The 24,329-nt window shown below is 45.0% G+C and overlaps 1 protein-coding gene across 1 annotated transcript in view; it reads right to left on the bottom strand.

Annotated features, from left to right (window-relative positions):
* The window catches only part of LOC307247790 (rho GTPase-activating protein 6-like), a gene marked incomplete at its 5' end in the record, with an annotated part of 117,744 nt that overhangs the window by 13,246 nt on the left and 80,169 nt on the right, over positions 1–24,329 (bottom strand). The window contains 6 exons of the mRNA XM_080023911.1: positions 3,794–3,849; positions 5,079–5,274; positions 5,655–5,783; positions 6,389–6,537; positions 10,157–10,228; positions 20,271–20,430. Of these exons, the coding sequence (XP_079880037.1) occupies positions 3,794–3,849; positions 5,079–5,274; positions 5,655–5,783; positions 6,389–6,537; positions 10,157–10,228; positions 20,271–20,430 (762 nt within the window). The remainder of the gene's footprint in view (positions 1–3,793; positions 3,850–5,078; positions 5,275–5,654; positions 5,784–6,388; positions 6,538–10,156; positions 10,229–20,270; positions 20,431–24,329) is intronic.

Below are 24,329 nucleotides of genomic sequence, written 5' to 3' on the forward strand. Positions count from 1 at the left end.
TGATCCAATTTGCAAACTTGTAGTCTATGTTTTTTTTTGGGTGCAGTAAAAATGTGACATAAATGAGACAGACTCTCTTGACTGAATGAGACTGAATCCACCGACTCTGTTTCAGCCTAAATCTCCAAGTGCATCCATGACATCATCCTGAAAGTTAATGTTAGGGCTTTCCACAACAAAAAGCCCAGAGTAATTGATGATGTCTGCGCTAAGCTGAGAGAGAGGTCCTCTGTCTACAGCTCTAGGGACCCGGAGGCCCTGAGGAAGTACAGATATTACCTACGGAAAGCCATCAGAGATGCCAAAAAAGACTACAAGGACAAGTTGGAGTCTAATTACCACAGTTCTGACCCCAAACACATGTGCAGACCGCGATCCATCACAGACCATAAAGGGAGGAATAGTAGTGATGCCCAGCCCGCCGCCTCTTTCCACGACAAGCTCAACACCTTCTATGCACGGTTTGAGGCGAGCATCACCATTCCTACTGGGAAGCTAGCTGAGGACCAGAATGACTACGCTCTGTCCCTATATATGACTGACGTGAGGAGAGCTTTCAAAACTAAGTAAACTCATGAAAGTAACCAGTCAGAAACCACATGTTCTCCATCCTTCTTGACACCTTGGACCCCCTTCAATTTGCATACCACCCCAAAAGGACGATGCATTCGCCCTGACAGTTCACACTGCCCTCTCCCACCTGGCTACGGGAAACACATACGTGAGGATGCTGTTTGTAGATTACAGCTCAGTGTTCAACACGATTGTTCCTGCGACGCTTGTTCCCAAGCTCAGGATCCTGGGTCTTAATACCTCCCTTTGCAACTTGAACCTGGACTTCCTGACGGGCAGACCCCAGGTGGTGAGAATGGGTAACCTCACCTCCTCTGCACTGACCCTGAGCACCGGAGCCCCTCAGGGTTGTGTAATCAGTCTCCTCCTGTATGCCCTGTTCAGGTATGAATGTGTGGCGACATGCAGCTCCAATGTCATCCTCAAGTTTGCAGATGACACCACCATCTTAGGTCTTACCTCCGACAATGATGAGAATCCTTCAGACAGGAGATCAGCTTCTTGGCAACATGGCGCCGGGACAACTAACTCTCTCTCAACGTCTAAGGAGATGATTGTGGACTTCAAGCAGCAGCAGGGGAGGGGTCATGCCCCCATTCGATGGAGCTGAAGTGAAGAGAGTCTCTTGATTCAAGTTCCTGTGTATTTTATCAAAGAGAACCTCACCTGGTCCCGGCAGGCAGACTCGGCTATAAAAACTACCTTAAAAGCGAAAATACTTCCTGAGGAGACTCAAGAAGTTTTGCATATCTACCAAAACTCTCACCAACTTCTACAGATGCACCATTGAGAACATCCTCTCTGGCTGCATTACTGCCTGGTACGGCAGCTGGTCCGCTGCTGATGGCAAGGCCCTCCAGAGGGTGGTGAAGACAGAGGAATGCATCATTGGCTGCTATCTCCCCTCTTTGCAAGGCATCTACCATACACAACGATACCAAAGCATCAAAAACCATAAAAGACTACAGCCACCCTGGCTATGGACTGTTCACGTTGTTGCCATCTGGTAGACGCTACCGGAGCATTCGGACATGGACTGCCAGACTCACCAACAGTTTTTATCCCCAGGCCATCAGGCATCTGTCAGTATCCCGCCCTGCTTTTGTGTTCTTTCTGTCTCTCTCTGTCTCCCTCTAGCTCTCTCTGGCTCCCCCTGTCTGTCTCTAGGTCCCCCTGTCCCTCTCTGGCTCCCCCTGTCTGTCTCTAGGTCCCTATGTCCCTCTCTTGCTCCCTCTGTCTGTCTCTGTCTGGTGTCAAATCCCTGCCACTGAACACCTGTCCCAAGTCCGTTATCTCATGACCTGTCTTCACCTTCTTCGTCAAGCCAAAGGGGGTCTGCCATTGGCCGCCTCTCCAGAGGTCCACCTCGCTCCCGAGCCGTCGGCCACCTCTCCAAGGGGCTCAGTCCACTCCAGTTCCCGAGCCGTCAGCCGCCTCTCCCGAAGTCCACTTCACTCTAGTTCCCAAGCCGTTGGCTGCCTCTCCTGAGGTCCACCTTGCTCCGGTTCCCGAGTCATCGGCCACCTCTTCCGTGGTCCAGTCTGTTCCAGTTCCCGAGTCGTCGGCCGCCTCTCCTGTGCTCCAGTCAGTTCCAATCCCCGAGCCGTCGGTCGTCTCTCCCGAGGCTCAGTCCGTTCCAGTTCCGGAGCTGTCGGCTGCCTCTCCCGAGGCTCAGTCCATTCCAGTCCCCGAGCCATTGGCTGCCTCTCCCTGAGCCAAATCCGTCCCAGTTCCGGAGCTGTTCGCCCCCTCTCCCGAGGTCCACTCCGCTCCCGAGCCGTTTGCCACCTCTCCCAAGGCTCAGTCTGTTCCAGTTCCCGAGCCGTCTGCCCCCTCTCCCGAGGCTCAGTCCATTTTAGTTGCAAGCCCTTGGCCATCTCTCCTGAGGCTCAGTCTGTGCCAGTTCTGGAGCAATCGGCCCCCTCTCTCGAGGTCCACTCCCGGTCCCGAGCCTGGGGTCGCCCCAGCCAAAGCCTGGCCTCTCTGCCGCCCCACTAAGTGGCCCTGCCTACAGGGTCATCCTCCGAAGCAGCCCCAGCTCATCTGCCACAAGGTCAGATCGACCCCCCGAGCGATTTGGCTCCCGGGCCCGGCCTTCTGGTCGCCCTCCAGATAGCCACCACCTACCTGCCCTGGTGGCTTGGGCAGGGTTCCAGCTCCCCCGCCGTCCGCCTTATGGGTGCTTACTCCCTTTTGCGTGTGTTCTTGCGTGTGTCTCTTAACTGTCGGTCCTGTCTAAGATCCTGGTCCTGACTCCCTCCCTGTTCCTGGTCCTAAATTCCTGCCTGTTCCTGGTCCTGACTTCCTGTCTGCTCCTGGGTCCTGACTCCTTGTCTGTCCTGGACCCTGATCCTTTGCGTGTCTCCTCATTAAATCCTTTCACCTGACCGTATTCGTAACAGCTTCTAAACCAGCAATAATAAGCTACTGATCGTATTGAAGACACATGGACAATCCTATGTTCTAGTCACTTGTGCATTCATCGTAAATAACCCAGTCTAATGTACATATCCATCAGCACACCTCCACTTTATATTATTATATTTCATATTTCTATTGTTATTGTTCAGTTATACTGTCACTTTTTCTACAACCGCCAGGATAAATTATATTCCAAATTTTTATGTTTCCCGGAACTGCTGCTAGTGTTTTCTACTAATTCCTTCCATGTAGTCGTCGCTTGCCTTGTCACAAGCATTTCACTGTTCAGAATGACCCTATGTTATACTGTGCATTAGATAAAAAAAACTTTGACTTTAAGCAGTTAACAGCCCTGGGGTTGTGAGGAAACCGGGACATGACTTGACCATTTTGTCAGCAAAGATACATACTGTGCTAAGCCAACGACTGATCATTTATCTTCCATTTGTTGGCTGAGGGTTATTTTTCATCCAGCCAATTCATCCAAGAGAGAATGAGAGCAAAATTGTGGATATTAAGTTATGCAGTAAGGCATTTTGCCAAGCACATGAAGTACATTTGTGAGTACACAGCAGCACAGGAAATCATAAAAATGAGATCACTTTCCTTTATGTAAAACCTATGTAAGTTTCTGTAAACGAAATGGGTGCTGAATTGCTTGGCGGAGAAGTGTCGTTCAAATGCATGGGAATCAATTTCAAATTAGTGGACCGGACTAATGACACTCTCTGCTGGTCCACTACGGTGAAAAACTACCATGAGAAGGGACTCTTCACAATGCAAAGACAAGGAGACCCACCTGTCGTACTCTTTTCTTCGAGCTTCCAACTCTGAAGATCCCCACGGTCTGCAAGCCTGGGCAAAGACGACACACAAGCAAATAAAAAAAACAAAAACAAAAAAAAAACGTAGACCAGAGACAATAAAGCTTTGAAAGGCATCAAGCATGTGAAATATCTGGTCGCGTTGGGATTGAGTCGGGAGTGATGCAACGAGCTACAGCCAATGAGAGCAGACATGTAGGTGATTGGGGGGGGGGGTGGGGGGGGAGTCAAGAGAGGAAAGACGGGGAGACGGGAGTGCACGGAGCAGCGGCCGGGAACACACAAGACACTGTAAGTATTTTACTTTTCTCGTCACTCCCGACATTCTTTCTATCCTCTTGGGTCCTGAAGATTAGTTCATGGTCGAAGTGTGATATCGCAAGGTAAAATGTTAATACTTGCCACACCGGGGGACATAAGCATGATGGCTAGTTCATATGTTCCACGTTGAAGGAGGGCAAGTGACGAATGGCCTCTGAGGGCTTGAGTACGTAATTACATGGAGGAAGTAGGTTAAAGTCCTTTTTGCTTGGTGAATACCTGTACATTGAAGTAAAATGTGGAAATTCCAAAGTCCACTTTTGAAGAATGTGTGCACAATCAAATTCACACTGTACAAAACAAGCTGGGTTTCAAAAATGTAAATGGTTAGAAAATCACAAATTACCATCGACTTACAAGGGCTTTGGACACGGCTCCAACTATGTCCATTCAACCAATGACAACAACAGTAACTTTCTAACAAATTACTGAGGCAGGTTTCGGTTACTTCCTTGTGCAACCAGAGATGGATGATCGAATCAGTCTTCAGGTAGCCCATAGTCAAAACGACCCATGAGAAAAGATAGCACATGATTTTCCTGGCATTAATCTGCACACACAGCCGGAATAGAACAATTCAACATTCAATGTTTTTTATGTGAAGGAAGGACCCTCAATTTGATGCGCATTAGGCCATATGATTGTGTCCCTGGGACCCCAATCAGAGAAGACTTGTATTGTTAGATATGATTTTGTCCAAATGTCCATACCTGTCTATACTATAGTTAGGAACATAATAGTGAAACTCGTAACAAAACCGTTATTATCATTATACATTCTTTAACGGTGCTAACGTATTGTAAAGGAAATAAATAATGGTGAACTTGAACTATTAATCATTTTGCTGGGGAATCTACGAAGGACCCAAGGTGTATCCCTGGACCCCATGTTGAGAACCACTGGCCTACAACCTCCATTCCCAAGTGTATTGCTAATCACCATATTTCTCCAGGTGCTGGCAGCAGCTGTCGACCACACGTGGCACTTGTCTGTAGATGGGGTTCAGGCTCAGCCGCTTGTCCCGGTGCTTCTCCTTCTTGCTGGGCGCCTCAGTGGGGAGCGATAGCTGCAGTGCCTCCAGCAGGCGGGACTGGTTGTCATCCAGGTCCGTGATGGAGTCCACGGACATGCCCCCCTGGAGGAGAATCATTGGATGAAATGACCCCAGATCATCATTTTCTGATCGAATGAATTGGAAAATGGGATCATGCATTTATATTTCATAATGGCATATACTGTATTTCCTAATGGATTTCTTATGGAGCTCTTCTCTTACAGAAGAGAAGAGAGAAGAATAGATCAATATATCTTACTTCCCATCAATATTGATTTCCCATACAAAAGCTGCTACCATACAGTTGTCAGTAGGCTATCAGATTAGAGGACATTCTCGCATTCCTGTGGGGGAAACTGGAATTTTGTAAAAGAAAAGATACAGACTAATCTTATCACGTAAACAATCCCATAGATGAAGAAGAAATAAGAAAACTTCTCGCTAGGATTTTTATGGCTCACCCTCCTGCGGGCCCGTGGAGCGGCTTCCGGAGTGTTCGGTGACGTTGACTCATTGGCCGTCTCCGACGTGGAGCTCAGCGAGGAATTGCTGCTGGATAGCTCCTTGTTGGACGACCGCTTGGTGGCAAACTGCAGGGCCGAGTTCCAAAACCAGGGTCAAAGGGAGAAGCAAACGGCGCCAATGAGAGACTTAAGTTTAAATTACATTTTGGAAGTAATTGGTAACACTGACTGAAATGTAATAGATAATTACATATTGTCTTTTTGGAGTATTTTTTCAAGTCTAATTCTATCCATACTCTAGCCATAAAACATAGCATCATTTCATTTATTCCGCTTCTGTTCATAATCTGACAACAAAAGTATTTTATTCTCATACTTTTCCTTGTAATTAGGTACTTGTATGTACAGATGTTAACAACTGTTTCAATGGATAGATAGATAGACAGATGGACGGACAGATAGATATTACATTACATTAAGCAGACGCTTTTATCCAAAGCGACTTACAATTATTCAAACACCGACGGACGCAGCCATCAGGAGCAATGAGGGGTTAAGTGTCTTGCTCAAGGACACTACAGCATGCTAGCAGGAGGAGCCTGGGATCGAACCAGCAACCTTTAGATTACTAGACGACCAGCTCTATAGATAGATAGATAGATACATGCATACATACATGCATACATGCATACATGCATACATACATACATACATACATACATACATAGTACCTGCAAAATAGAGGAAACCAGGTCAGAGGGGTCCTTGTGCTCCTCGCGCTGAGGGGGATCCTGGCGATGGCCATCCTGACGCTGCCTGTGCGTTCTGTCATTGGCAATGACCTGGGACAGGGGGATGCTGAAGGCCTGGGGGATGTTTTCTATAAGGGATGGGGGGATGGAGTCGGTAGGAGAGAGAGAGAGAGAGAGAGAGAGAGGGATGAGGAGATGAGATGAGATGACAGTGACAGTTAGGGAAGTGAGGGAATGTGAGGAGATAAGGGAATGAGGATTGTGAGCTTTGTATGATTTAAGAAGAGAGAAAAAAAGTTGATAAAACATCTATTTAGAGAAACAAGTAAATCGACTGAAAGAAACAAAAACAAAGTGAAAACAAACATTTGACAAAAAAGCATTTTGGAAGTGTCCAAAACTCCAGAGTCGTTCAAAATGACGCAGTCCGGTCTCGTCAGGATCAAACAAGTCCCAAATTTAAACTCTTTACGACTCCCGCTGGCATTTGCCTTTTCCGGAGAGCCGTGCTCTCAAGAATCTCGACACATGTTCAGCATCAAAAGGGCCCCAATTAAAGATGTGACAAACTACAGATACTTTCCACCGACATCACGCAACGGAAAGCCAGCCATGGTGCGTAAACCGGCTCTTCAGACAGCGCCTTTTATCCTATTTTAAGCTTACGTTTGAACACATTCTTTTCATATTTAGTTGGGGTGACCACATTTTGAAAACCCCAAACCGGGACCCTTAAGCGTACCGACCAATTTGCCGATTTACTCCATACGAGACTATTAGGGGGCAGGCTCGGTAAGAGCGGAGAGGAGAGAAGGGAGGTACTGTCTGTTGCGCTGAGTGAGTTCAGTTTCAACCCTTGCGTTTGCTGACCTCCGAATAACCCGCGATGCCAATCGAACTGAAAAGATGAGATAAGGGGAGCGGCGGAAGAAGGAAAATGAAAAAAAGCTTCTCTGGAGAAGATCTGCGGCCGTTTCGTTTATCGAGGCCGTCAGCATGGACACGCCGGCAGCCTTAAATCGACAAATTGCCACGTCCGACACTGCATTTACCCCTTGAGGGAGATGTTCCATCCTTTCAAAAGAAAGACAACTCCTTTCTATCCGTCTTTCCAGGGTTTTCTTTTTGGTTTTTTTTACACACAACTACACACTCTCAAATAAACAAATTAAATATTAATCTAGGGCTTGCTCCAGAATACTATAGCATGGCCTCACCCTCACAGTAAACCAACAAAGAAAGCCAACAGTTGGGGAAAAAGAGACCAGCTGTTCAGTTGGGTCAGGGTGTGTGTGTGTGTGTGTGTGTGTGTGTGTGTGTGTGTGTGTGTGTGTGTGTGTGTGTGTGTGTGTGTGTGTGTGTGTGTGTGTGTGTGTGTGTGTGTGATATTTTATCTCCAAAATGATCTTCATTTATTTCGCATCGTTTCAGGTTGGCATCTCCACCCTACAGCCCATCAGTCCCGGCGTGTACAGCAAGCATACTGCAGGCGTACTTAGTGTGCGAGAAATAATGTGGGGTGATGAGCTCGAATCTCCCCGTTGGATAGAAGAGTAGAGCCCAACAGGTCTAGCGGGGGAGGTGGAGGGAGCCCAGCAAAGCAGGCAGCAAAGGAGGTAGAGCAGGAGGGATTGTCTGAGAGAACTAGCGCCGCAGGCTATGCCTCATTTGTGAAACCCATGTGGTACATGACCTACCCGGAAGTCACATCACATTTTACTTCACCAAAAGCTCACCTCTCTCAACAACCGAACGAAACCGAGCTCAATCGAACTTACAACCAGTGTTGGGATCGTTACTCAAAAAGTATTACTCCCTTAGGAAAGTAAGTTGTTGCAAGACTCGTGACGTTACTTTTGCGTTTCTTCAGACTTTGAGAGCTATGTTATTACGTTTTATTGTTAAGTTTAAGTTTTAAATGTCGTATGCAAATGTAATGCATGATTGTTCAGTGTTTTAGTCAAATTGTTTCGGGGAATGAAGTACTGAAACCCTGATGGACATTGCTGTTTGGTTTGATGACCGCGTTCATTTTCATGCCGACCGTGTCGTCCGTCTCGCAGTGTGGTTAGGCAATGAAGAGGCTTTGTCTGCAAACGCTGTCTTGCTTCACTGACCACCATACATAAAAAGACATACAGAGATTCCTTTATTAGTTACATATGGAACATTGTAGGCTAACGCAAGGCACGAGTAATCACATACTTGTTTGATTAGTAACTCTAATGTGATTACTGACTTTAAAACTGTAACAGGTTACATTACTCGTTACAGAGAAAAGTAATGTGCTTACAGTAGCGCGTTACCCCCATCACTGCTAAGAAGCCTGTCCGATTTTCACCAAGTCACGTTACGACCTTTTGGAACGGTCGCTATTGAGCATTTTTTAATACCCATTCAATTTTACATCAGTGTGCACAGTGTGCAGTAGCAGAGTGCCTGCAATTATTTGTTAATGGTTGTTTGAAGTCATGCGAAAAGTCTGTCGACAGACAGGACAGTACAAAACTGTAAACAATTTCTTGCCTTTGTTATAAGCTCCTTGATGCACCGGATGGGTGGGGCTTGCTCAGGGCTTTATAGCGAATAACACTGACAAAAAGTGTTGTTGTTTTTTTTTGTTGCGCCTCCTTTTAGATTTTAAAACCAAGAACGGTTAAAAACAAGCATCTTGAAATGCAAATGTATGGCCTTGGCCCCAAAACGGGGAGTCTCAGGTTTCCGCGGGTGTGGAGCATCAAAGAACCAGGCGTTAGCGTCATGCATAGCTGGCATAAAGGAGTGCCCTTTTTCTTCTGAGAGAGGACTTGTTCAAAGTGAAAAACAAAGCTGGTATTTATCAAGCGCCCTCAAAGGCACCTGTATAGAATCAATTTAATGCTTTACGGTTAAAGCTACACACACGGAGAAGGGGTCGGAGAAATGGGAACAGACTACCACTATCCTGTTAACCACTCAAAACATCACAAACATGTACAACTGGTTATTAGCATGCACCACTAAAAGTTCTCGGGCTTGTTCCGACGAACGCAGAGTTGGCATTCCCATGCATTACTACAACCCAACACAAGAGCTAGTTTCCTTTATTGATTTATTCAAAGTGGAACTCGAACAGCGTTCACGGTACACAGGCAGCGATCTCCCGGCGCTTTAGTTGGCTATCTGCTATCGATGTATTACAACAGAAGGTAAGGGTTATTTTCCACTGTTTCCCAATCTGAAGAACATCAACAAATGGCCTTCATCTGGACACACCAAGCGTAGGAAGGAATGAACGTTTATAGTTGCCTGCAAACTTGTATCCCCCCCCCCCCCCCCCCCGATTCCATTTTCCTCGTGTAAATCTACCGCCGATAAGGACTTGGTCTCTTACATGTTTGACAAGGCGTTGTTTCGTTACTATCTCGTTCTCCCCCCTGGCCGCTCCCTCCATCCGAGCTCCTTCTCCTTTTTTTCCTTCCCCGAGATCTATTCGGCAGCTCTGCCAAGTATGCCTTGGACAGCTCAGCGGAGGGGAACACTGCTCCTCCTCGGAGCCGGGACCCTTACAAGGACTCCTTCCCCACTTTGGCTAAATATAAACCGTCAAGGCACGGTAAACAGAAACGTTTGTGTTTTCATAACCTCCTCCTCGCTCACCTGCCTGCGGGGGTTGGGGACCATGGACGGGGGTCCTTCTACTTTCGCCAGAAAAAGAGAGCGGGATCGAGATAGGGAGGAACGGCCATAGGGAAGTGAACGCCATACCTTTGTCTTTGTTTTTCTCCTTGGATAGCGAGTCGAGCTTCCTCCTCAGCGACTTCTTCCTCTTCTGTCCGTCTGCAGGAGCAGGGGAAAAAATAAAATCACGCTTTGATTGATTGTTCGTGTCTTGTCTTTGACATACTCTAGGAGGCCAAAAGACTTTCCAAAGACCTCTAAAATCCTAGCACACACATTAAAAGACTTGTTTTGTCCATCTCAATTGTCCACACACTGAAGGATTCCAGCGCGTACTGGTGAGAGGTTAGAAGGGATCACAGATCTTGGGATTCTAGCGCACAGCAACCTGATATTCTTTGGTCTTGGAGCAACCCTTGAGACAAAAATATTCTCCTAATATCTTGGTAACTTGTCTGGGATTCGAACATCCAACGACGCCAGCTCGTCCTTCGGTGTCTTCTCAGCGTAATAGTGTAAAAAGAAAACGCTTACATACAGTCGTTAGGGGTGGGCGTCGGGGGCTTCAGCCCCGAATGTTTTATGAACAGTTTTATGAGCCTGGATCTAAAATAGGCGACATAGGCAGCCACTGTTGCGCCCCGATCGCTCCCTCTCTGACGGTACCGACTATGTCCACGTGATCGCCGCGCCAAAATAGTGTGCTTTTATCTTAGATGTAGGTTATTTTATTTTACTCTTTTTCCTTTTGGAATGATACAAGCACCGTGCGTAACGGGGATTTTCACCGTCACTCTCTAACCCCTGGGCCACACCAGAAGCGTCACGTCAGCGTCACGAAAGCGTCACGAAAGCGTCGTGAAAGCGGCATGACGCGAGGCCCCTAAACCCCTCGCATTTTTTTTAGGACACAGCTCTATTTCTCAGAGCGCAAAGCGTGAACTGGAGCATAGATTCGCATAGAGGTCCATTCAAAAGATGTATTTAGTGAAGAAATTTAATTACCAAGCCTGGTGTGCATCAACCACACACATTTACACACACACACACACACACACACACACACACACACACACACACACACACACACACACACACACACACACACACACACACACACACACACACACACACACACACACACACATACATATATAGTATATATATATATATATGTATGCATATATACATACACACACTGTATACATATAGCTGATGTGCGGTCCGTACATTTTCCCCCACAGGAATAGACTTTATATTTTACTTCATACTTGAGAAGTAGTTTTATTTACTGACTTGTCAAGCAATAGATTTGTGAAGTAGAGAAATCTGTCTGGAATCTTTATTTATAAGGTATTATTAAGCCATTATGTTGTATCAAATGTACAAGAATATATCAATTTCGCATGATTTTCTTCATTCAATAATGAAACCACAAATAGCTGATAACAAAAAAAATAATCTGAGAAAACTTTATCACAAAAACAGCTGAATAAATACACAAGTAACAATTAATTATAGAACATTAAAATCTTCTCCTCTGGTTGATGGGATGAACCCACCACTGCCGTCCCTGGCTTCTCCCTTAGGCTGACGGAGAAGAACAGGCAACGCCTTCCTCCTGTGAATAGGCGCAAAGTATTTATAGATTATTACTTATTCCAGCGATTAAACGTGTTGTATTTAAAGGTTATTATTATTCATTTCAGCAATAAAAGGAATTGTATTTAAGCCAGAAGCTGATGTGTCACAAACTGATCCAACTACGTTCATAAACAGACTCCAAATGCAAATAAAAAGTAAATGTTTGAAAACGAAAGCAAAGGTTCACTTAATTCACTTACCCATTGAATGTTGAGAATTTCACAGTTTGAAGTTTAAAGTCTCGAGAACATTGCTTTCGCGAACGTGCTGTGGACGGATTGAAGACGGATTTGGAAGAAGTTGACGAATCGTCAAATGACGCAACCCTGTCGTGTCGCTGATGTGATGCAGACGGTGTTGCGTCTGGTGTGGCCCAGGGGTAACACCACCTCCCATGGGCGACAGCTTGCCTAGAGAGCCTAAAATGCATATATACACTATATATACTATATACACTGTATACACTATACACACTGTATACACTGTATACACTATATACATTGTATACACTGCATATACTAAATATACTAAATATACTATATACACTATATATACTATATAAACTGTATAAATCTCATCTCATCACCGTTCTCAGTGTCAGTGTCGTTCCCGCGGTGCCAGTATTCACTACACTAGCGTTGGTCCTAGGAACGCGACTCGGTCATAAGTGAGGAATACCTGTACACAACATACATATCTTAGATCATATATTTTTACATGTTTTGTATGATCATGAATCACAATGTAGACAGACAGACAGACAGACAGACAGACAGACAGATAGATACTCACATCCAAAAATGCTCACATCAGAAATAGGCAATAAACTACGTCCATATATTATTATTATTATTATTATTATTATTATTATTATTATTACGAATAATAATAATACAAATAATGTAGAGTGTACCTAATATACAGTGTATATAGTATATGTAGTAAATATAGCGTATATAGTGTATATATAGTGTACATAGTATAAATAGTATATATAGTGTATATAGTATATAGTATAAAAAGGGTGATGCGTGATGAGATGCTTGATGCTGAGACGCCAAACATGCGGGGTGCGTACGATACAGACCGGTCAGAGAGCTGGCCCTAAGTCCCAACGGTTGTTAAACAGGTAGGTCGTTAAGTGACCTACCTGTTTAAGTAATAATAATAATAATAACAATAATAATAACTTCTCTCAAATTTCCTATTTTAATGTCCAAAATGGATTAAGAAGTTGACAGTAATTCTTACCCTTGCACTTTTTTGCAAAATTGTGCTTTAATTTTACAATTTTAGTCAGGCACCTTTGAGAACTCTCAGTGATTTCCACAAATTCTACATTGACTTTAGATATATTTCATTTGGGAATTTCAATATTTATTTGCCATTGCTTGAACCCACGGGTGATAATGAAAACAAAGAGAAATAGTGCGACTCCAGTAAATATAACTACGACTTAAACACTGTGGCTAAATTGTTAGGAAAAGGTTAATAGAGGACAATTGCCACAAAGGATGTTTTTTTAATATGTGAGTTACACATGTGGGTTAAGTATCAGCAGCGCTTGGAAGAGCGAAAGGACTGCGTCGTCAGCTGTCAGGCATGATAAATGACTCCCAAATCCGTTGATTAATGGTCAGGAAACCCTGGAAATCACAGCAGACGAAACTACGGGGCTAGAAGCGTCGCCTGCCTCGGTAGGAAGCCGCCCCGTCTCCTCCAGTCCTGGATCGGAGTTTGTTTTTTTCTTGCTGACATCATCAAGTTATCCTCCTGTTCGCTCAGCTGTCTCATTTTCTTTTCTCTCTGGCGTCGGCTGCCGAAGAACCAAACCAAACTCTATACAGGATCAGATGCTTTCAAAGGACCACCACTTGACTTGTCCGTCTCCTATTCATTCACACAAACATTGTAATAGGTGAAAGTGGGTGGAAAGTGGTTATCTGTCAAATTGTTTTCTTCAAAACAAATCCCCACGTGCGATCCAGAATTTAGCCCATATTTTATTTAGCTGGCACTTTTTTTAAGAAACAGCTGTTCAGTGTATATGCGTGATGAATGTGCTCCTCCGTTTCCATTGCTGGCGAAGGAGTCCCCCTTTCGCAAAGATTGTGACGTTCAAAAGTAATGACTTGAAGCTGCTATGAATTTGATAAAGGAGAGCGACCGTCAGAGCGAAAGAGGAGGGCCAACCCGGATGTTGGGGGGGGGGCTGCCGTTTTGAATAGAATTCAGGGACTTGTGGTGCAGTCCACCCAACACAGATGATCTAATGGATTATCACTGTAAAATTGGCACCTGGTGTCTGCTCCTCTTTGATTTTTCATCAGCCGAAGAAACTACAGTGTGTGTGGTGGGATTGGGATTGGTTGGATTTCTTGGCCCTGCAAATAGTCTTCGGGAACAGCATCAATGGGGGCAAAAAAATTACGAATTTGGTCACAAAGTATCGCTGAACGCCTTTGTAGGTATCTAGATGAGATAACTTGATCTGACTATTGCCAGTTACTAGTGACTATTGCTGAGTTACTGTAGCCTGGCTGATGTGATGACTCATCAGAATCAGAATCATTTTTATTGCCAAGTAAGTTTACACTTACAAGGAATGTCTTGGTGCATACAGGAAACATAAATGTAAAATAGAACAATAGGAAAACAAAATGTTAATTATATGAAAATATGTAAAATAAGGTTGTTGTTTTTTATCTTACAAGCACGCCTCAGGGTCCTGGAGGTGTACAGGTCCTATAATCACCTTCTCAGTGGAGTGAATGACACGCTGTAGTCGGCCCTTGTCCTTGGGGGTTTCCTCAGCGTACCAGATGGGGATGGAGAAGGTGAGCATGGACTCAATGATGGAGGTGCAGGTGTAGAAGCGCACCATTATCATCTCTGGCAGGTTGAAATTCCTCAGCTGCCGCAGGAAGTAGGTCCTCTGCTGGGCTTTCTTGATGATGGAGCTGGGGGAGTCACACCGGGTGATGGGGGTGAGTGGGCTGCGTTTTTTCCTGAAGTCCACAACCACCTCCACTAGCATCACTGCGTTGAGCTCCAGGTTGTTCTGGCTGCACTAGGTCACCAGATAGACAAGCCCCCATCTGTAGGTGGACTCATCCCTACCAGAGATAAGCCCAATGAGGGTGGTGTCGTCGTCAAATTTTGAAGCTTGACAGACTGATGACTGGAGGTGCAGCTTTTGGTGTACAGGCAGAAGAGCAGAGGAGAAAGAATGCGGCCTTGAGGGGAACCTGAGCTGATGGTCCTGGAGTCAGAGATGTTTTTACCCCAGCATCATGTGCTGCCTCCTATCAGACAGGAAGTCTGTTATCCACCTGCAGGTAGAGTCAGGCACGGTCAGCTAGGAGTGCTTGTCCTGCAGAATAGCCTGGATGATTGTGTTGAAGGGAGAGCTGAAATCAACAAACAGGATCCTGGCATAGGTGCCTGAGAAGTCAAGGTGCTGGAGGATGAAGCCAACAGGTCTGCAGACGACACAGTTAACTTGGCCCTCCAAGTTAACTGTGTCGTCTGCAGACCTGTTGGCTCTGGAGGCAAACTGCAGGGGATCCAGGAGAGGGTCTGTGATAGAGCACAAGGCGTTCAAAAGACTTCATCACCACAGACTTCAGGGCGACAGGTCTGTAATCATTAGGTCCTGTGCTCCTTGGCTTTTTTGGGGCCGAGATGATGGAGGAGGATTTGAAGGGGGCTGGTGCATGGCATGTGTCCAGTGAGGTGTTGAAAATTTCAACACCTCACCTCACATGAAGCGTTTTCGCACTTTTTGATAGTTATGAGAACTTTTGCAGGAACCATCCCTTTTTATGTGTCCTCACTGCATGAACTAGGAACGATCCTACTTCTTAGAATGGCTGTGGTGTGGGGATGGTGTGGTTTGAGCAGCTGCACCTGACCTGGATCTAGGTAATTAGGTTGGTCTAACGAGCAACAGGTTAAAACCCCCATCCCCACACCATGCTGTTCTGGAGAACAAAGATAAGTAAATCTTTTATGGAAATTTGTTGGTTTAAGGTATGGGAGCCCTGTTTCAGAGTCCAGTGTTTTATTTATTTTAGGTATAGTAGGTGTAGCTCTGTAAAATACAGAGCCTGTATTTTAGACGTTTTGTTATACTTTTTCGTTCTCGGCTTGGTGGGGGGGTAGGGGAGGGGTAACGCTTCGGCCAGGTATTCTCCCTGGTCTCAGTTTGGTGTCGGGGGTATGTGGTGTAGGGATGGTGTGGTTTGAGCAGCCAGACCTGACCTGGATCTAGGTAATTGGGGACCCAGGATCAGAGTGGCTGCATACCTGTTGTTCGTTGGCTGGTCTAAAGAGCAACAGGTAAAACCCCCAAACCCCACACACTCAATAGAGAGGAGCCCCTCTCATGACCTGTGTCCATCTGCTCCGGGGCTTGTTCTTTCAAGCCCCCTCCCCACAATAAAATTGTTGTGTATAGTGTGTTTTCTACAACCCCGTCTTCTATGTCTCTGTGCCAGAGGTCCCTGAACACGCCACTTGGGTGGGATGTGGTAAGTGAAACTGCCACAAAGGCATTTTCAGGAAATTTTTTTAGCTCCTACTCCAGGGCAAGGACTAACCGGCACAAGATGAACCTTCAGTGACGTAAGTGCACAGTCCTTCGCCACCAGCCCACCTACACTCTGTGGTAATAAAAATATAACCAATAAAAGTAAAAACCGACAACTTTATTGTAGATTAATTTTATTATTCCCATGCAGTGTCCTGATGCCTGCCCTTGCCTTTGGAAAGTTGGAGAAAACTTTGAAATTATTGCCCCATTCAGCAGGGTGTCAAGTCCCCATTTTTAGGGTGTCAAGTGGCCATGTGGACGTGTTGGTTCTCCACCCATTTGCATTCTGGGAGCTGGCTGATAGAAGCTAAGTGTGGTGAAAAACTTTGAAGGTGATTATCTCAGAATCACAGTTTGTCAAAAAGTCAAAAGCCGCCAAATGTACCTAAAGTCTGCGGTGGGTCACAATTGGCTGACGTCACTTCAGCTACTGCCGGTGCGAATACAACCAGAAAAAAAGCCCTTGAAGGCATTTAGTTCTCAGGGACACCCCCCAAGTGGCTAGTTCCCCTCAGGGAGTCCCCATGCTATAGACTATGAGTGACCCCCCACCCCCATTGACAGTTTGCCTAGAGCTGGAAAATGGCTGGAACCTGCCCTAGAGGTTTGTTTAAATGAAAATAAAAAAAAAAATAAGAAATAAGTATCAAGCGCTCATCTTTTAAGTACATATTTATTGCAGCTGTATTAATACAGCCGCTTCATTTATTCTCGTTCTTCCCTTCGGGCAACATATGCCTTGTTTTGGGTGCGTACCGGAGAAGAGACTGAAAGGAGGAGGTGTAGAAGGGAGAAAAACAAAGTGGATTACAGAAAGAGAAAAAAATAATCGATGTTTGGAGAGAAAGTGAGTGGAGCTGTGTGAACCGCGGGTGCCAAAGAAAAGCAGATGTTATGAAGGAGGGCCAGGGAGATGAGGTGCAGCAGGGAAAGAGAGAGGGGGGGGGGGGGGGGGGGAAATCAACGATAGGAAATTGTTTGAATTTTTGACAGATGGCTCCAAAAAACTTTACGGAAATCCCCCAGCCCTGTAAAACCTTACCACCTTAGGTCTCTCTCTTTCTCTCTCTCTCTCTCTCTCTCTCTCTCTCTCTCATCATCTCTCACTATCACATCGTCTCGTAACTCGCAAACACTACCACCGGGTTTCCCCCAGTGAGTTGACCCCCCGCCAGGACTAAAATATCTGCGTTTTCTTTCCTTTTTTTTTTTTTCTATGTGTTTGTTGTGTTGTGTTTGTATGTTGTTTCTTTTCTCTCAAAATATCAACAGTGACCACCCCATATTGCGTTTCTATTTTTTTAAATGATTTAAAATGGGTAAAATCCTATTTCATTGTACATTGTGGGTACCGAAACCCACTTCCACTAGGGCAGCAGGTCCTACGATCAGGTCAGACTATCTATCAGACCAATCACAACACAGATTTTGGTGCCTCATTTCGGTGCCATGTCAGAGTTGCCCATTGAAATATCTGCCCTCCTGTGCTCTGAAACCGCCGCACGCACCTTCACAAACATTATCACATTCTCCCATAACTCGCAAACACTATAACTTTCCTTCATAACTCATAAATACTATCGCGTTCTTTCAACTCGCAAAACATTATAACATCCTCTATCAGCTCGCAAACACTATCATATAATCTCATAACTCATAAAACACTACCACATGATCTCATAATTGTTAACACTATCACATTCTCTCATAAGTCACAAACACTATGACATCCTCTAATAACTGGCAAACACCATCATATTCTCAAAAAACTTGTGAACACTATCAGATCCTATAATAACTCGCAAACAATGTCACATTCTCTCAAAACTCACAAACACTATTGCATCCTCTAATAACTCGCAAACACTATCATATTTTCTCAAAATTCGTGAACACCATCAGATCCTATAATAACTCGCAAACAATATCACAATCTCTCATAACTCACAAACACTATTGTATCCTCTAATAACTTGACAACACTATCACATTCTCTCAACTTGCAAACACTATAACTCACAAGCATAGAAGTAAATCACACACACATCCAAGGTTTGAAATATTTCCCTGGCCAGCACATGGCGGCCGTCGGGGCTGGAATTCATAAGCAACACAGAGGAGTGTGTATTAAATCACGGCGAGAGAGGTTTAACCTTCCGCTGGAATGCGGGGCCCGGGATAATACACAGGCCGCTACAGGGGCCCGGTCTGCGAAGTATATACTACACTGCTGCCATGGCAACCCCTGCAGTCACGTGCTCCAAGGGCCCTCGAATCGAGCGCAAGAAAGGAATTAAGATGCACCGCCCCCACCATTACGCAGGATGGGCCTTTCTTTAATATTTTAAATTCTTTAATAGAAAATCTATTAAATAAAATGATATTAAAGAAATTAAAAAACATTATATCATACATATATAGATATATAGCGAAAATGTGTACAAAGAAATACTGGATATAAATATTTATTATTATTTATAATTGCCTGATTGCAATTACTTCAGGTAATAACAATCAAATCTGTTCCAATCTACAATCATGTTTCAATACAAATTTGAGGGGAATTTTAAGGCAATATTAGAAATGCAATAGAATATTAGAAATAACCAGTTAAGTGGAGGAAAAACAATATAATAACATACATTTTGTCAAGAAATGGCCCTCCTTCATAGGGTGAATGTGTATCATTACCTCATTATAGACTTAAACTGTGAACAAAATGTTTTATTATAAAATGAACAAAATTGACAATTAAATTGTGCGATAATTTGTGTGATAACTAATTGTCAGCTAAAATGTCTTGATGGTGGCAGCCCTCACATTTACCCCCTTTATGAGAATAATCTAGTTCAGTGTTTCCCAACCTTTTTTCTGCGACTTTTTAGATTAAAATAATCCCACGGCACACTAATATCCTGTCAACCACTGCAACCGTCACAAACACTGGCTACATCCTTGCAATTTTGATACTGCAACACAAGAGCTCATTTTCATTATTTATTTACTTTAACTGGAATTTGAAAATGGTTCATGGCACACCTGGAGAGCGCACTAGTGTGCCTGACAAACACTGCTCTAGTTATTTCTTCCTCATTACGCAGAGTCGCGTGTCCAATATTGCATCCGACAGGAAGTGCGCGTCCAGATGCAAAGAGGAGTTTACATCTCAGATCACGCTGTCGTCACAACTCCTCCAAACACATGCCGCACACAACTTCCCTAAAATGTGCTGGAGGGGGGGGATGCAAAGTGGATGTGGTCAGGGAGGCGGGGACTCCGGACTCTGGAATTGAAAGCCGTCTAAACAAACTTTGTGATACGCATGAAGGAAGGCACGGTAGAACTTGGCTACAAACAATTTTGTAAAATACAGTTTTGTAAAATTGTTGATTTTCTCTGCTCTAACTAACTTCTGTACTTTTTAAAATCTTTACTAAATATTTATTACATTTGCATTTTTTACTTTATTTGAGTCACTTTAAGTCGTTTAGTTTAGTTGTGACTATTTTGGTCCTTGCATTACAGCGCTAATGTGACACTTCCTGTCATCTGACACACTGGACAAATAATACTTTGAAACTTAGAAACAAAAACAAACGACACACACTTTTGTGCAATGCATTCCTGGCATGACAGTTATAACCTAAAGACATTTGATGGGAAAGACGATTCCTGAGGCATAAAGGCCCTTTTCTCATTCAATCGTCATCCAAATGCTTTTTGTCCAGTTGAACCAAATCAAAGTCCATCCCGGGTAATCACGGCCGTAAAACACAGTGAATGGGATTCCCAAATCACAGTCAAAAACTCATTTGACCTACAACCTTAACTTACAGTATGTCATTGGAGGTATTAGTCAACCGGAGAACCTGGAGGAAATCCCTCAACCATGGGAAGAAGATTCAACGTCCAAACAGACAGGCCCTGAAGATTTGAACCCCCTAACCCTAACCTATACCCTACCTTTTGGCATGGTGATCTGGCAGCCCAGGTCATAATCCTGGTGCAGCCGGGCGTAGGCAACCTCTTGGAGCCGGGCCCGCTCCAGCTCCGACAGGCTCTGGATGGCCACTGGTGCCAGGCGCACACAACGCCCTGACAGGCCGCTCCAGGTGAAATCCCCCTGAGGAGGGAAGAGAGGAATGAATGAATGAATAAATGAATAAATAAATGAATGAATGAATGAATGAATAAATAAATAAATAGGTACAGAAGTACATGGTTGGATACATTTTTACTAAGTTTCAGTGTCCATATTCCAAGAGAGACCTGGCCAAGAAGGCTACACAACAGACCGAAATAACAGGCATAGGACTAAGGTGTAAAAGAACATTCGCACCTTGAAATAGAGAAAAATAGCACATCGTGGAAGTGTAAATCTAGGAGGTGAAACAACTACAATCTCCCGTGTCTTGACACGTAGTTTTAACTGTAGCTTTGAACGTACCTAAAAAGACTAGAATCTTAGGATGTTTAGAAGCTCGTTCCAAACAGAAGGGCCAGAGAAGTTGAAAAGCTTTATTGCCAAATTCTTCATCCCAATGTGGGTAGATAGGCAAGTCGGTAGCGAGGTGGGTATGTAGTAGAGGTGTGGAAAATTTCTCAATCTTGAAATTTGGGATGCGGACGTGGACGATTCTGCATCGATGCAGTGCTAGAACATTATCAGGAGATTGGAAATATAATTAGGCCTACATGAAAAAAAAAAAAAAAAAAAACCTAGACCCTACCATTTATTTCTAATTGACAGATTTTATGGTGATTTAAATAACAGCCAACATTGCGTTCAGGAAGCTCCGGGGACGAAGGAAATCGGGTGCTGGACCGGTCAATCAGAAGCCAAGCTGCAGGACGTGCTGAGTGACGGTAGTCTGGGCCGTGTTTGGCTCCGACCCCGACGGTGTCAGCGAGTTTACAGGAGCGGTGACGAACTTCGTTGTTAAGCTAGCGGAGGGCGTGGCTGCCATGGTTACGGTGCGATACCGTGGGTTGACAAATCCATACAGGACGCATTGAACGCGCTGCTGGCGCCGTGTCGCGGCCCGTGCCGGGGAACACGGACGATCGCAAAGCGGCGTCTCAGCACCTGACGAGGGCCGTGAAAGAGGCAAAGCGTCGGTGCAGAGAGAGAGAGAGAGAGAGAGAGAGAGCGGAGTCTGAGTTCCAGCTGTCTGACACCGGACACATGTGGCAGGCATTACGGACTATTACGGACTACAGAGGCAGACCTACCACGGCGGTGAATGCTAGCCCCCTGCTTTGCACAACAGAACCGTGTTCCGCCCCCGGAGGTGAGCGCACAGTCAGCACCTCCGAGCGCGGCGTGTGGAGGGCTCGGAGGCGGGTGAGCTCCAGGAAAAGCGGCCGGTCCGGACGGCATCGCCGGGCATGTTCTGAAGTCCCGTGCCGACCGGCTTGCCCCCCAGTGTTCACCGCCACATTCAACCTCTCCCTGGCGCAGGCCTCGGTGACCGTATAGGAAATTAGGGAAGCGATACATTGAGACGCATCGAGAATCATTGACAGGTGAATCCTAATCGAATCGAATCGAATCGTGAGGCCAGTGAAGATTCACACCTCTAGTACGTAAGGTGGTAGGTAGGTAGAGAGGTAGAGGTAGGCAGATAGGTAGATAGGTAAATAGGCAGATAGATAGGTAGGTAGATAGGTGGTAGATAGGTAGGTAGATACTGTAGGTAGAGGTAAGCAGATAGATAGGTAGGTAGAGGTACTGTAGGGAGGTAGGTAAGTAGGTCGGTAGACTGACACACAATACACGCTATATTGAAAGGCGATATCACTTTATTGAAAATCCGGCACATATTGAACATTAAAAACATCTGTATCATTTTGACCGCTCGTGGCATAAAATATCTTGTTGAATGGCATTGATGATGGACAGCTTTAGCAGATGAAAGCTGTTTGCGGTTCAGAGACAAGTCAAAGTACAGTATCAAAGGGGAGTATACGTGCACAGTTGGCTTTCTTTATTATTATGTTTAAAGAGCAGGTTTGCAAGCGAACTAAACAGTTGGAGGCGCCGGCGGGAGTGGCCGGCGGGTTGCCAGACAAGCGCGGCAAACGCTGCAAACGAGAGGAGTAGACGTAAGATTAAATTTGCATTCATCAGATTTATTTTTGAGGTCCGTATAAAACTCGAAAAAATGATAAAATCATAACGGTAGCCAAAAATCAAGAGGAGCAGCCGAGGACATGGCGGCGGAGAGGTGGCCTCGCGCCGCTGGATTCGCCGCATGTTCTCTGCACCAGACTTGGAGCGGATCAAATACAAAGCATATGTGGGGGGAATTGAGAAGTTTAGTTAAGGGCCAGATGGGACTGGAAGGCAGCCCGCAAGACAGAGCCATGGCCTCTTCATGAAAAAATGAGTCATCCCAATCAATCATTCTATTATTATAATTATATATATATATATATATTATTTTTTGCTAAATATGGCAGGCTGACACATGTGCAGATTTGTATTAATGGCTGGCTGCAGGCTCTGCAGGTTCAACCAAAACTCAGAATAGAATAGAATAGAACTGAATTCAAAAAGAGGCATCTGGTGCACTCCAAAGCCAAATTTGTGGATCTTCAATTCATAATACAGTGGAGGTTTTGAACTACTTCGATAGTATTTTGACAGTAGAGTATACTGACAACAGGTTCTCTGTTTTTTTGTTTTTTTTTTATCTCCAGCCTGTATTACATTTGTCAAACATAATACAGGCTGGAGTGCAACCTGGCAACCCAAAGTTACTCGGCTCCAAGAAAAAAAAGCTTAAAACCAGTTTGTAAATGAGTTACTCAAGTCCGCTACCAAACTGAGAAAAGAAACAAAATGCCACAAACCAAATGGTAACGCTGAGGCTCCTTTCGGTGCTAATGTTTTCATGAGGTCATCGTTACGCAGTCGACTGTGCCGAGCTCCAGCAACGCTTTGAGGCAATGGAGCAATTATTCATCGATCTGGGGGGAAAAAACAAGATGTGGAAACGGGCGACATGCGAAAGGAGCTGCATGACCGCCTCCACTTACAGGCTACAAGCTGCGCACATGCACAACACTGCACAGTGTGTGTGTGTGTGTGTGTGTGTGTGCGTGTGTGTGTGTGTGTGTGTGTTTGCATGTGTTTATAAAAACAGTTGCAAATGTTAAATGATAATACAACACTTTATATGCATGGTCTGTTCCCGCCAAAAATAGCACTTCGTGTTTTTCTGAGTGCGTGTGTGTTTGTGTGCGTAATGTGTGTGTATGCTTGCACACGTGTACGTGTGTACATGTGTGTGTGTGTGTGTGTGTGAGTGTGTGTGTGTGTGTGTGTGCGTGTGTGCGTGTGTGTGTGTATGCACATGTGTGTGAGGTCCATTCCTTTTTGCTTGTTAAGGGGCCCTTTTTATTTCTAAACCATTTCACTCTACTGGTTTTAACTACGTATCCAGGGGAATACACATAAACACGCACGCACGCACGCACACACGCACGCACACACACACACACACACACACACACACACAGACACACACACACACACACACACACACACATGCACGGTTTGAAAAGAAAAGACAAACAGTTGTTGAAGTCAGAGAGAAAGCCTCTGCTCGGGCCCAGAGCAGCGGGGCTCCTGAAAGGAGATGGATGAGCGTCGCTTCTATAGCGCGGCTCCCAGGAACACCTCGGGATGTTTACGGAGCTTAGCAGCGGGGCCATCGGCATCGCAGCTTGGAGCCCGAGTTCCCCACCGTGTCGAGCCACGCAAGACTCCTCGCCCCCTAGTGTAATTTGGTAATTGCTATTCTCTCTCAAAGTTGTTGGCAGAAGAATCGCCGTCTGCCCTGGGAAGGCGTTGATATATGGATCATATATGGAAGAGTCACAAGCATGACTCTTTAGTCAGCGGTCAACTGTCATAGGCATGATTCATTCAATACCAGTACCATGGAATAAGCTCATAATTGTGGAACAATACATTACATTATATCATTTAGTTAGATATCATCGGCGCTTTTGTCC

Source organism: Zeus faber (genome assembly GCF_960531495.2).
Source record: "Zeus faber genome assembly, chromosome: 2".
Classification (NCBI taxonomy): Eukaryota; Metazoa; Chordata; class Actinopteri; order Zeiformes; family Zeidae; genus Zeus; species Zeus faber.